The 15,349-nt window shown below is 39.6% G+C and overlaps 1 protein-coding gene across 1 annotated transcript in view; it reads right to left on the bottom strand.

Moving 5' to 3' along the window:
• The window catches only part of TMEM117 (transmembrane protein 117), a 314,883-nt gene that overhangs the window by 268,998 nt on the left and 30,536 nt on the right, over positions 1–15,349 (bottom strand). Inside the window, exon 3 of the mRNA XM_054989399.1 lies at positions 5,324–5,456. Coding sequence (XP_054845374.1) covers positions 5,324–5,456 — 133 coding nt within the window. The remainder of the gene's footprint in view (positions 1–5,323; positions 5,457–15,349) is intronic.

The following is a 15,349-nucleotide window of genomic DNA, read 5'->3' on the forward strand; positions in this document are numbered from 1 at the left end:
CCCATAGAAGTTCCTCTGGAAATCAAGAAGGGGCTAACGCTATTCCCCACAGTGATATACCAGTTCAAATCTGCTTCTCTTAGAACTGTTATTTTTCTTAACTAGGGAAATACACAGGTAACCCTTTAGACGCCTGCACATTATACCCTGCAAGGCAAATAGCAGCTGATATGGGGAAGGTAGAATTTGCATCAGAAAAAGAGTTTTATCAAGCTCCCTGACTCTGAGGGAAGCCTAGGACCCACCCTCAGTGTCCATGAGCCACAGAAGCAACATATCTGGCACCTTTAAGGCAAAGCCTACTGTTCCACTGCTTGACAGAGACCAGCCATTTAACAGCCTGCTACCTAAAACAGCTGGGACACAGCCTTGATCCAGGAGTGGAGAAACAAGATGAACTCCAGCTGGGACATGGGGGTGGAAGCAGCTTCCCACAGGATCTGCTCAGACCCTCGAGAGTTCCAGAGAGGGTCTGACTGCCAGAAACGTTGTTTCAGTCTACCTCTGCTTATCAATGCCACACTTAATCGTGATGCCAAAACATTATTTCCAACAGCTTCTAATTTTGTTCTAATGTATTTGCATTGAGTGGAAACAGGTTTCATGACAATAGTTTAGGTCAATGCTGTTATTCCTTCCTTCCAATCAACATGTTTCCAAACAGAACAAGCAATTTTTCCTCACTAGGTTGATTAATCATATACAGGTGGTAATTTTTGATGTTTCATTTGTGCTCTCATTGGCTACAATGCTGGAGGCCACCACAGTGAGAACAATGATCACAGTGACCGGTTTTGGTCCCAACAGCCTCAACTGCAGCTTACACCATCACTTCATTGTCCCCTGCTACCAACACCACCATTTCTTACCTTTCATGGATAAAGTTATCTAGTGTGCAAAACAGCAAAGGCTCTTCGTCAGCACTGCATAACAACTGGCAGAATGTCCACAAAATTGGAATATGTATTGAATTATAAGCTAGAGGTGAATGGGTCTATGCATAATATGTAGGAAGGGCTGTTGTTCACAAACCATGACGATGCTATGACCCCTCCCCTTTTGACTTAAACAATTTAAATGGCACTGGAGACAATTTTAAATTCAAAAATAATAAAATATTTTATTTAATCTAGAGGGGGGAAGTCAGGTGAAACCAGGGGTTGAACATTTCTGAGGTAACTCAGTATAGATAATTCTGAGGTAAAATCAGTACATGCAGACTTAAAGTCTTATTTTTCAGACTAAAGAGAGTTTTTTAAGCTCTTTACAGTTACTCAAATCTTTACGTTGAGAGGCTTTTATTCCAAACACTCAAGTACACTTTCTTTGATTATCCTCTTAACTCTTACGGTTTTAAAAAGGCTGGTACCCTCTTTCCAGTACCCAAGCCCCTTCTCTTGAAACACCAGTACTCGTCTTCTTAAGATCTCTTAAGATCTCAAAAGGCACTTTTCTAACCACACCAGACCAGGGATCTCTTCACTCTTCAGAGCTAACTCCCTGTTTGACAGGGGAGAGAAATTCTTCTCTCACTAGTGATCTATTTGGCCCAAATGGAAGTCTGTGCCTACTTCCCAAATTTCCTTGTCAACTTTCTCCTAGTTCTCCTGTCTTTGTTAAACTGCTCTCAGTCAAGCCTGAATCTCAAAACTGTCAATAGTGGACTCCTCTCAGCTAGGGCTGAAACCAGACTCCTTTCTCTCCAGCATCCAGTTCAGAAATCTTTCTCTGTTCAGCTCATGCTGCCCAATCAGATTCCTTGGAGTAGCCTGTCACTCAAGGCTTTCTGTTTCTGTGAAGCATTAACCCTTCACAGTCCTTCAGCTGTTTGTACAGCACTTCTAAGCTTTTAAAAAGGGCAGTCCATCACAGATGCGTTGTTGCCATTCTGGAATACATCACACTGTTATCTATCTAGCATTAGCTTTGCTGACTAGCCACATGGCCAGACCCAGTTCTTTAGAAATGTGTTTCATAGTCCAGCAAGCCACTGGAGAATTCTTTTCAAACAGGCAAAGAAGTCTGGGGATTGATTTACTGGCTGCTGTTGTCACAATGTCCCTTAACTGTTCACTGAGAGCCAAGCTACAAGTGACACCTGACACAAGTTGGACACGTCAGCTTACTGCAAGTTTTGATGGGAAATGTAGGCATCCTGGTTTTACAGCTTGGCTCTCTATTACAGCTGCAAGACCAGGATGCCTATATTTCCCATCAAAACTTGAGGGAAGCTGACAAGTGTCCAACCTGTGTCAGGCATCACTTGTAGCCTAGCTCTGAGATTACCTTTTCCTTACTACCAGAGGCAGGGGGATATCTAGAACACTGTTTCAAAAGTGAAAGAACAGTGTGAAATGCTGTTCAGAAAGAAATGCCCCCAAATATCATTTTTAATACCTCCCTCAATTTCCAAACAGTAGCTAGCCTACCTTTTGGACATGGTTATCTTTCCTTCAAGGGACTCCTCAAGTAGGCGAAGTTAGTGTCTCATAACAATCTAGTGAGGTAGATTGAGCTGAGAGATACAGTGACCCAGGAACTTATATCACCACACTGTCTCTCACTAGTCCAGAAAACATGTCCTAAAAAATGCTTCTCAACCTACTCCTTATCCATTTTCTTTCTTCCTCCACAAGAAGATTCATCTTCATCTTGAAAGCTGTGTTATACTGAGTCAGGCCAGTCATCTAGCATGGTCATTATATCTCCTCTGACTGGCAGTGACTCTCCAGGTTCTCCAGTAGAGATCTTTCATATTACCTACCACCTGATTCTTCTAACTGGAGGTGCCAGGAACCAAATAGGAGGCCTTCTCCATGTTTAGATGCTGCTACTGCACAGCCACAACCCCTCCAAACTCTTTCAACTGGCTCTAAATCACTTGGGATATGATGCCCTTATAAGTACAGCACTTGAAAGTCTCCCAGTGACAAGCATCAAGGACCACAGCCCGGTTAGAACTGCATGCAAACCAGCACACTCCAATTCAGGGTTTGGTAATACATTCCTTCATACAATGAGGTTGTTGGGCTTGCTAGAAAACTAGCAAAAATGGAGCTTGAGTCTCTCCATAACCTAGCCATTAACATATTCAGGACTGAATCATTTAATTTGGTTTTAATATCAGATTTAATCCTCCCACTGCAAGTTTAAAATAATAATTATTATTTCAGCCTTGACTATTCAATTGGAGCATGCTACAGTCATGTCTAATTTTTCTTTTAACAGTCTTGAGATTTATATTATTGAGGGGGAAATCCTCAAGGTTGTAAGAGGGTTCTTTTAAAAAAAACCTGCAGCCTATTGAATTCTTCTCATAATTAGATTTGTGTGCCTTTATCTTGACTGATGTATATAACAGTGGCTACAGCAACTGGAGTAGGTGGCATCATCTGTTAAATTCAGCTGGGCTCTGACATTAGATGGAATAATTGTCTCCCGTCTCTCGCTCAGCACAAAGGAAATGAGAGTCCTGGTTTAATAGGAGCAGAAAGGTTTATAGGAGCTGCAATACATCATACATAGGCTTACAGACCTGAGCCGTAAATCTGCTCACAAAATATCATCTCAGGGGAAAACTCTATTTCTGGCATTTAAAAAAGCAGAACAAAGAATTGGAAGAGCTGTCAACACAATCCGAATATGGTCCAAAAGATACATTAAAATGTTGTTATGGCAACCCAAGGCAACACCTTGCCTTAGATCTTTGACACATATGACCATGAAGTGCCATGAACATTCTTTTCTGCTATTGATTGGGAGGGATTCCCTGCTCTACCACATCAGTTCCTTTATGACAAGCTTTTTTCTGTGCTCCTTCAAGAAGGAGGGAGCACAGCAGAATATATTGTGACACCTTAAAAAGCAATTTATTGCGACATAAGCTTTTATGGGCCAAAGAAAATAATGTTTCTAGACACACAATCCTGAAAATATAAATCAGACAAGAGTCCAGTGGCATCTTAGAAACTAAGTGAATTTGTTCCAGGATAAACGTTCATGAGTGCAAGGTGAGTTCTGACTCACAAAATCTTACAGTGGAATAAATAGTCTGTTAAGGTGCCGCAGGACTCTGCTACAGCCTAAACATTGGCCCATTTTTCCATTTAAAAGCCTTTTGCTGCCCTCTAGTGACTCCACTTGGAAACAGATGAATAAGCAATATTTGAAATTTCTGTTCCATTTGACACATTTTTTTCTTTAAACAAATTTATCTATAATTTTATTTATAATGTTATTAATGGACTTTTCCTGAATTATTTCGCATTGACTGCTTCTATAATATTGCAATACTCTGAAAAGCTGATTTTTAAAAGATCCTCAAGTATACCATTTTTTTTTACTTTACTTTTTTTTATTTACTATTTTTTTTAACTATATCCCCAACAAAGCAGACATCTACAGCCTGGGAACCAACCATTCTCATTCCCAGTTCTTAAAATCTATTTGTTATTTTAACTTGCCCCTACTAGAGGGAGCTCAGGATATGAGCTCTCCTTTCCATATTTCTTTTTGTGATCTAAAGATCCTGTGGGGTAGGTTAGTCTGAGAGAGAGAGTGAATGGTCCAAAGGAACAAGGGAGCTTTGTGGCAAAGTGGAAATTTCAACCTAGATTTCCTCATCCTGTTCCAACCACTGCACTATACCCCATTAGGCATTATACTGTGGTTGACTGACAACACTGCTCTCCTTTTTAAAAATGAAAACTGACACACAGATCATTATAATGTTATAATAATATAATGATATGTCAATTGCCAATAAAAATGCCCTTTGGCAGCAGAGCAAATGGCCAGTGTGGGGCACTAAGCAGGGGAAATGCAGCGAAACCTGCCATGTGGAAGTCCTGAGGCTGCTCCACTGTATTGGCTGCTGAAGAAAGAATGGGAAAACTGCATAAACTTGTACCTGTACAGGAAACATTTAACCCATGTTAAATATAAATATAAATTAAATTTAAAAATGTAAGCAGAAAAGAGGGTCAATAAGGGAATGCCAACCAAAACAAAAAAGTCTTCATCCATTAGTGGAAGATAATGACTGAGGGGAACAAATAAATCTCCTTGGGGACAGAATTCCACAATTGTATTGCCAGGACTGAGAAGGCCCTTTTTCAGGCTTCCACCTATCCAGCCTGATATGACTGGGGTCCTCTGAAGATGACTATAACAGTCAGGTAGGATCATACAGGAGTAGATGATCCTTAAAGTATGATACAACTATGCAACACTCTGACAAATTAACACATTGTACCACCAACCCGTCACACAATGTACAGAAAGATACGATAAAGAACATTCAGTTTACAAAAACAGATCCTACCTCATGTGGCCTGCCACGAGAAGACACAGATTGTAGATGTGAGAAAAAATGAAGAGGAAGAGGATAGTGCTGAAGAACATTGTCATCCAAGACCCATGGTCCTCTCGAAACATTTTCAGTCGAAGCAACTGACCTGCAATACCAAGACGATTAGAAGATAACTGTTATTTGTGTCTGGCAGATTCCCATTTGCATATGAAGCTCAATGAATGAATCAAAGTCCAATAAACATAAAAATAAGTGGTTTCAGCAAGTCAGGTGGCCAATACTTCCATTGAAAGGCACCTCTGTTGATGCTACTGAATAAATACAACACATTGCCTAGCAAACATGATTTGCATCCATAGTTCTGTTTAATTAAGATGTTCTTGTGAGACTCTTACAGAATAAGCCACATAGAAATACATAAAGCTTGTCATGTAGGACTAACATTGCAATCCTGAACAGAGTTAACACTCTTCTAAACCCACTGATTTCAATGGGTTTAGAAGGGTGTAACTCATATCTTGCTGTTCAGAAATGTACAAGCGCTCAAGTAATTCATAAACTTTCTTCAGGTAAATATATTCAGGTCAAAATAAAGATCAATTACTTCTATGCAAACAACTTACATATGTATTAGTCTTACATCAGATTGAAATATTAACAGGAAGCTACTAAAAAAACACCCCAAAGAGAAAAAAAATTACTTGTTTTCCCATACTCCACACATAGTTATGGATTTGTGTTAACCTCTGCTTCAAGAGAGCCAGAACTAATAATGACAAACAGGCATATTCTGTCAAAATCACAATCTATTAATCCAGATTGAAATTGCCGAACAAAGTCTAGACAGTACCAAAAACAGCCTGAACAAAAAGCAACAGAAGGACGAACATAAAGCAGACATTAACTAAAAATGTATTCAAATGGTTCAGTTCCCTGATACATTTCAACAAATATCCATCCATGACAACCACTGCAAAGTCATTTGTGGAAGAGGCATTTCCAGAGATAAGACCCAGCAGCACTTGCCTCCTAATGGCAATCTGCATTTCACCCGGCTGATCACCCCACCACTGCCCACAGGGCTATCTTCAGTGAATTTCCCCATTGTTAATAATGGAAGGGGAGAAGTAACACACTTAAACAGAGGTAAGGTGAAAGGGCCCCACATCCTGAACAAAACTAAGCTCAAATTGAACAGGATGAACCAGCAATGTTGTGATGAAAAGCAAAAAGAATCAAAGATCTAACCTTAAAGGAAAAAAACAAGGCATTCTGAAACAATAAAAAGTCATATTCCAGACAGCCCTAAGTTAGTGCACTTCTAAACCCCCTATGCTAAGGGAGAAGGCATGCACAGCCGGACAGGCAGCAGAAGGCAGTGATGACAAGGGGTGTACAATTCACTATATCTGTCAGGATGTTGGCATCTGCCATCAGTCCCAAGGGTGAGGGAGGTGGCAACCGAGCTGCTCTTCCAAGGTTGTGTGACGCTGCCAGTTGCTTCTTCAAGGTTGTGCAGCTGGCCGGGTGGCCTTGAGATCTCAGGTGTTGAGCTCAGGGGGGGAAACTGATTAGCTGAAATATATGTTACTGGATTTTGCATGTGCCTTATTCCTAACAATGTCTTCGTAATATCTTGACACTAGGTCATACAATAAAGCTTAAAAAGACAACAACAGTGGAGTCTTTCGTAATTCCTTGCCAGGATCCTTACAATATCTGGTCCAGAAATATATCTTATCACTATTTGGGGGTATATTTGGGAATCCCAATCAAATCCAAGAGTCTCAGATATACCAATATTGGAGTTCCCAGTTAATTCTAAAATATTTAGAATTAATTGATCCATTATTCTCTATGGTGGAATTTTTCCAGGGGGCTAGAAGGGCTGTTTTTGGAGCAAACTACTCCAGAATTGCAGTGGTGTGAGGGCTTGCCTGTCCTCTAAAGAGTCTACAAGTTTCAAGAAGATTAGGTCAAAGGGGCCTTTTCAAGACCACATGAGAGAATCGTCATATGAACGGATACCACTCAGCTCTCCCTAATGTGTGATTCTATTTGTATACTCCCCCTCCCTCTTTGGCCCTAGAAACCTATGAAAAGAAAAAAAAATCCATTGGTTTTGTACTTTTTGTTTTGCCCTCCAAGTTTGTTTTTAATAAATGGTGTTGATTTACAAATGTTTTGTATAAGAGTTCTTAAAAGTTTATTCTTAAAATTTTCTACATGCCCTAGGCTGGTGCCTGCTCTTGATTTTCAAATGCTAGGTAAAAAACATGTTTATTTATGCATGGCGTTGGTTGGATTTAAGTTTGTTTTCTGCAGCTCCAAGATGAGTTTTGCTTGTTCCTGGTGTTTTGCCAGTGGATGCTTTGTGAATGCTATGCGTTTTGATTTTACCTTATGGAATAGTGGGCAAAGCATCAATATTTTTTCACAAATATATGCCTTTGCGTAACCTGCCCAATCCCAATAAAAAGTCCCTACAAGCAGATAATTAGCACATTAGCACCTTTCTAGCTTAGTCCCTGTTCTAAGATAGTTTTCCACCTACAGTGCGAACAAGAACATGATCCCACTCTGAATTCCCAGCACAGTCCAGTCTACTATCTCAGGATCCTCACCCCATTCTTCTCTCTCTCTCCCCCTCCCTCCCTCCCTCTCTATAAAATATTCCTTCAAAACCAAAAGAACCATTATAATCAATTGCTGGCCTGCTAACAGTCTGTTCACATGTATCAGAGGATCAGCAATCAAAGCAAAAGCATAAAGAGAACTAGTTTGTAAATTCTAATATGATACTTGCCTACTAATGTGAAGTCCCAGCTGCTCTTTGCAAATGTAGGGGGTGGGGTTAAGGATAATGAAAATACTGTTTCTTCAAATAATGATTATAAAATTTAGAACAGAAAACTAAACCATCAGAAACAGAGAGAAAACTAAGACTAAACCTTTGTCATCAAGGAGCAACCTCTAGGCTGAGTCTGCATTCCCAACTGCCAGTCTCAGAGCAAAAAAGGGGGAGATGAATGAGCTGCCCCTGTAGCAACTGAAATTGGTGGCAGGCCAGTCTGGGAAACATGAATGTAGGTCTTGGCTTGTAATTAGAGATGGGCACAAACCAGAAAAAAAACAAACCATGCGGTTCGTGGTTCGTCACATTTCACAAACCACGAACTTTCACAAACCTGCCCAGGTTCACGAACCAGTTCATTTGGTTCGTGAAAACGTCACATCCAGGTCAGCAGAAAGTCACTTCCGGATCAGCAGACGGTCAGCAGGAAATCCATCCCCTGCTGCCTAGGAAACTGACTGTTCTGTGCCAGGCTGTCTGCAGTGACGAACCAAAAAAACAAACCAAATGAACCAGCCTAAAGTTCGTGGCAGTTCATCAGAAATGGGCTCTGATGAACCACCGGTTCACGAACCACGAACTGACCCGGTTTGTCACGAACTTTGTATTTCAGTTTGTGCCCATCTCTACTTGTAATGCCTCATCCCTAATCAAAGTAACCATCTAAACATTTTATACATCAGAGCTAAAATCAAGAAAGTGTCATCTGGTACAGTAAGACTATCAACTACGGTTTAAATCATATTTGCTTCCTGGGATTTCTTGAATTGCCACCTTAATATATACAACATGCACTGATTTGATTAGCCGTCCCCTTTTCCCCATTGTAAAATCTACAGATGCGAATTCTCTGCATTTATCCCTGCTCTAATCAAGCTGATAACATTTTGCATTGTACATTTTTGAATCCTGGCTCCATTCTATGCAACATCCCTCCCACCTTCTGAGTGGGATATAAAGGCTCAAAGATCTTCTTTCCTACTTGTATCTGATGAGGGGAGCTTTGACTCTCAAAAGCTTATGCCCTAGCAATCTTGTTTGTCTTTAAAGTACTACTGGACTAGAATCTTGATCTTCTATTGCAGAAACTGTATAATGTACTGCTGAATCAGAAAGATAGGTTGCTTGTTTGTGAGAAGGGGAGGAGTCTAGAGGCCAAAAAAAGTAGGAGCAAGCTCATGCCAAGAGCAGTAGTTCTTACACAGGAGGTGGCTTGTTGCTGAAACCAGAAAGCTATGATTATATGGAAAAGTCACATTTTGACAAGGCTGTAGATTCATGGGAAGCTAAAAAGATGGCTTGGCATTCACAATTCTACACTACAGAGAATTCCAGCATGTTTAAACAAGGTAAGAAAATTTATGTCCTATAATGCAATTTTATATTCCCTTTTTTCCTGAACTGAAGGCGCATGTATAGAAACATACAAAGACAATCCATAGTTTTAATCACTGAATAATTGTGAAATACATATTGTAATACCTACAATATAATTCAGAAAATTCTTATATAGCCCAAATAACATATTTCTATCCAGGAAATATTTTAGAGAGGCTCTTTAATTACATTATTTGGAATATATTTTACCATGTTTACATTAAATCATGTGTGAAATATTAAATTTCTACCTATATTTCTCATTATATTTTGCTGAAGACAGCTAAAGAAGATGCTTTTTTTAAAAAAAAAAGGATTTGCATCAAAATTAATAACTAAAAGATAACGCATTCTTCTGAGGTATGAGATTTTTACCAGGAACTGCCCTGCAAGATCAATAGCTATTTCTATTTTTATAAATGCGTAACATGCCAAAGCTTGAAAGATTTAAGTAGAGAGCTGATATTCATAACACTACAGAGAACTTCATCTGCTGCAGCAAGAGCAGGCAGTTTAGCACCCAAGTATGGCACAAGCTGTTGTGGGCTAGACCCTATTTTATCAGATGCACATATCTTATAAAACCAGACACAATGAACTATAGGACAAATTGTAACAGAGACACTGCTAAAAAAAAAAAATCAAGCTACATTAGAATACAGCAATACTAATTGTTCCAAAATGCAGCCTGAAGCAAAATCTCCCCTATAATTCATTGGCATATGAAGACATAAATTAGTGGGGCAAATCTTAGTCTTAAAGAAATTATGCAAATGTATGAAGGTAAAAGATCCAAGAGTTAAGCATTATTGGATTAGTAGAAATATCCCTAGAAGACAATCCATTTTATATCTCTGTGTTAGACCCTACAATTCCCTTTGACTAAGCTAGATCTTGCATCTTCCTTTTTTCAAGAATATCTCCAATGCAGAAGGAAATTATGCAGAAATTTAGAAAATTATTCTTTAACAAAGGAAGGCTGATTGATTTATTTCTTAGTAAAAGGGAGTCATAGGATCCAACCTACGGTTATGATTTGCCCAGCGAAGGAGAGAAAGTATACTGGAGTGGCAAATATCTGAAACTTAGAAAGTTAATGTCTACCTCTACGAAAAATGTAGAAAAAAAGAAAACAAGGTTCTTGGCAACATATTATTATCTACAGAGTATATCAAAATGTTAATCTCTGTGGCCTGGAAGTAATTTAACCATTTTAGACACGTTTCCTCACTTCTTGAGAAGAGACTTAAAATGCAATTAACTGTTCAGTCCAGAGATAGGTATTCCAATCCCAGGAAGAATAAACCAAATCAGAACATTATGTCTCTGCTATTAAGTCTGGGGTGCTCGCCTCTTATTGATGCTACCAGCACTGTTACAGAACACAACTTGTCACTTTTAAATTAGCATGGAAACCATATAAACATGGTCTGGGCATCTTCTGTTTTACATGTGTTCTCACATTCAAATTGGAGGATTAGCAGAAAGAAGAAGTGTTGCAATTGTAATGCTAAATAGTACATGAAATGTCAACTCTTGAGAATAAGTTTAGAAAAATAAACCTACACATTGCAGCACTCAGTCCCTTCATTAGCAATCTTGGATACTCAGAGATGATTTACACATAGAAATTAATCATATGAAGGCAAGTTCCTTGGACAATACCATCAGACTGCTGATGAACAGATCTCCGGGATATAGAAAAAAAGAGTATGTTAAAGAAAAAGATGGGTTAGAATCATCTCTATGAGAAATTACCTTTTGCATGAATGGGATTTTGATATGCGTGAACATTCATACATGCAGTCCACCACATTAAGTACGAAACAAAACAGACCAGGAACTTGTTACCACACGGTTTGCCTGAAGTGCAGAGCCGGCATCAGTTGGAAGCAAGCTTAAGGCACTAAGAAAGTTCCACCTAAATCTCAGACTCATTACTATGATCAAGGAAGTCATAGAGTGGACCACAAGGAATTCACATTTTTAAAAATTCCTAAAGTCAACTAACTCTACATTATGAACCTTTGCACATTGATATCTCAAGTTTTGAAAACGTCTTGATTTCTTTTCTTCTTTTTCACCCATTTTAGGCAAAGTCCATGGAAAGATGCTAAATGCTACTTGTGTCATTTTCTTCTGTAATTCTTACAGCAGATTAGAGTGGTATTGCTATCTTGTGATTGTACTTTGGTTTCTCGCACTGCTAATTGGATTTTTGGGGAATACATTGACGCTATTATATTATACATACACCATGAAATCATGGACCAGTAGCTCTGTGTTTTTGTTCAATCTGACATTGTGTGATTTCACTTGGGTTCTCTTGATTCCTTTGTTTGTCTACTACCATCTAAACAAGCAACGAATCTACTTCAACCCAATATTCTGCCAATTTAAAAAAATATTCTTTGACATTAACATCTATGGAAGCATCTATTTTCTCATGCTAATCAGTTTTGACCGGTACATAGGAGCTGTTCATCCCATTCGTTCATTAAAATGGTGGAATAAAGACAAGGCTGTATTTTGCACCACTGCTATATGGATCTTCATCTTCATACAGTCGATTCCCGATTTTTACTATGCCATCGTGGTCCACAGACAGACAGATGCTGCAGCTAGCCTGGAGAACATGGGAGAACCTGTGTACTTTGGAGAACCTCTGTACTTTGTAGTCCCTTTCACAATTTCAAGAGTTTTATTTGGATTCTTTATCCCAATCACAGTAATCTTTACCTGCTATGCATTGACCCTGAAAGTATTATGGCAAATGAAAAGTCGCCAACACATAAGACCTCGACTGAAGCCTTTGATGCTGGTTTCAGCTGCAATGCTTGTTTTTGCTGTGGCATTTATTCCCTACCATGTCATGATGATGGCAGTGCTAATTTACAGAATGAACTACCAACTCACTTCTGACAACATAAGCCTGGTAGTTACCATTTATGAATTAACAGAAATAATCTGTGGTATTAGTAGCTGTTTAGACCCAGTCATTTTTATGTTAGCAAGTAAGAAATTCCAGCAGAAGTTTAGAACGATACAATGCTCTTCAAAGCACAAGTGCTACTGCTGTCCATCACATAGAATTAGGGATATTGTCATTGAACTAAGAGATGGGGAGAGATGAGCAGATGTTTCAGGAGAATAAGGCCATTATCACATGTTCTCTTTTATTCCGGTTGCAGTTTGAGTCAGGGGATACTTATTGCTGAATAAAACTCTTTTGACATAACATACAAGCTTGTCAAAAAATGCATTACTCTGTCGGTTTGGTCTTGAGTAAGAAGTGCATCTTGATTTGGGTTGCCAGAGGCCTGGAGAAGAATGTCTTCCCCCTTTAATAGAGCCTTAATGGGTGGATTAACCCAGCTGAAACCCTTCATGGTATACAGGTAAATCCCATTGTACCTCTAGTAAACAGACAGGTGTTTTTTTCCCTCCAAGAAGTAGGCAAATATAAGTTTGAGCTTCTCTTTCATGAACCTGGTGTATGCCTTGTTTATACATGCAGGAGAATGAGATAGTAATGCAATGATGCAAAGCTCTGAGATGGCAGAATATAGCACTGGGCACTGCAGTTTTGAATGATGCCAACATTTTTTTAAAAATTATTAAATAGAAAACTAGAAAGCAGGGAGAAAAGAGCTGCTGTGTCCATTTTGTATACTGTGCTTTCTTTTTGCAAGGTCTCTTCCAAAATGTGGTTCTCAGCCAATAATCTGAAATTATGCAAGTGTTCTACTGTCTCAGATCACAACTACCTTACTACTTCCTCGTTCCCCTGCATGTGGGAACGAGGCCTTAAGCACGGATCCATTTCTCAGGCAAAATAACTTGATTTTCCCCCTCTTTGATTCTATTTACCTTGCAGACTTTCTTAAGAATGGGCCCTGGTAATTTTTCCCCCTGCACTATCCACAATGTTTATTCCTTTGCCCAAAATGAGGGCAGTTGTTTCCTCTGATTTTGCTAGAAACTTGTACAGCTGAAGCTATATAGCTCCATTGTACTCAAAAGTATGTAGGAACAAACCCTTGACAAATTATTGCTGTTCAGTATTAATAGTAGCCTTTATGAACCAGAATACAGTTGGGGTGCCTGGTAGATGTCACTAATACACAAAAAACATTGTGATATTACTTGTGCAGTAGTTTTTCATATCAGATGTGTTGAACTATGAGACTCTTGCATACTCTGGCAATATAATTTCATAAATATTGATAAAGATATACCTGTACTGATGGGACATGATATTTATATAACTTTTAATTGATAATCTCTAAAGAATATTTAATACTAAATCTCTGAAGAATATTTAAAACTGAACTAAAACTAAAACTCTTTTTACCATTCAATCTCATGCCCAAAGCATTCTTTCTCAGCTTGGATAATCTCACCTAAATTCGCTGTTTCCACACAAGGATTTCCCCCTGCACGGAACATTAGAAGACACTGGTTAAAATTGGACTATTTTCATGATGTTGTGCGCTTTCAGGGCACAACTCATGTGCCTCCTGAACAATTCAGAACAGAAACTGTGAGGTGGCTGCAGGTACCGCTTTAAACTCGATCAGAAGATATTAGTCTGGTTTGCAGGGGAAGGCCCAATAGGCTTGTTCTGAGTCCTCCCCAGAAAGAGCCCAGAGCACAGAGAGATACTCCAATTTAAATCAGAGGCTTCCGGTCTTCCATGGGGAGGGGGATCCCCATGTGATAACAGCTGGAGGGGATGGAGCTAAGCTTTGCACTTCTTCCCTCTTTTGGTTCTGTCCAGGGGTCATTTCGTAGAAAAAGAGCTGGAGGAACTCATTAGCATAACTCATTAGCATATGCCATGCCCTTGTCATCACCAGGACTGTGTCATTAGCATAACTGATTTGCATATGCCACACCCCTGACATCACCTATCCTTGCATATGCCACACCCCTGACATCACCCAATCCTGGCCATTCAGGGCCGAAATTGGGCCCAAAATGGCAAAAGGGGCCCAAAAATGGTCAGGATTGGGCCACTGAGTGATCCACCACCTGTCAGAGGCCTGATCTGGGCCGTTTCCGCCCCAATCCAGGCTGAAACGGGCCCAAAATGGCCGAGTCAAGTGGGTGGGGCCACCTGACATGTGACCTCTTTGGGGAACTGCCAGAACTGCGTTCCTGTGTGTTCCCCCTCGAAATGAGCCTTGGTTCTCTCTAATGCAGTCCAAGCAGAGCTACACCTTTCTCAGCCTACTGAAGCCACTGCGTAGAAGCCACTAAGACGCTAGAAGTCACCGAAGCAAAATGTCTGTTTCTGGAGCTTTAATACAGTGGGCTCAGAAAGATCCTTGCATAGTAAAGTGGATTTGGTTCTGACAAACAAGGGATATTTTTATAGAGGACCAGAGAAAACCATGCAAACTCAGTGTTAGCCATCCTGTACAAACATAAAAGCAGTTTCTATCAACAAAGCTTCCTGTGATTGATATAAAAATAGCTGCTGATCACAAATGTTTTGATAATAATTAACAAAAGCCAGCATCTGAAGGGTCATGTGGGCATCTTCAAAGTTACAAGGCTTCTGAGACCCTTTACGGTTCTGCCTTGCTAGCTGTTTCTAAAAGTTAGGGGGCTTTTGAGAAAAGTCTCTGACGAGGATGTGCAGTTCTTTTTGTTGCAAAAGCATTCTGTGTCATTTTGTTGTTATACTTGTTTATTTTAGTTATTACATTTATTTCCAATGGAAAATTTCCTCCTCCTCCTCCTCCCTCCCTCCCCTCTTCCTTGTTGTAGGTGGTACTTACCACAAGGCTTGCAGTGACCTG

This window comes from Eublepharis macularius, chromosome 9 (assembly GCF_028583425.1).
Source record: "Eublepharis macularius isolate TG4126 chromosome 9, MPM_Emac_v1.0, whole genome shotgun sequence".
NCBI classification, from domain to species: Eukaryota; Metazoa; Chordata; class Lepidosauria; order Squamata; family Eublepharidae; genus Eublepharis; species Eublepharis macularius.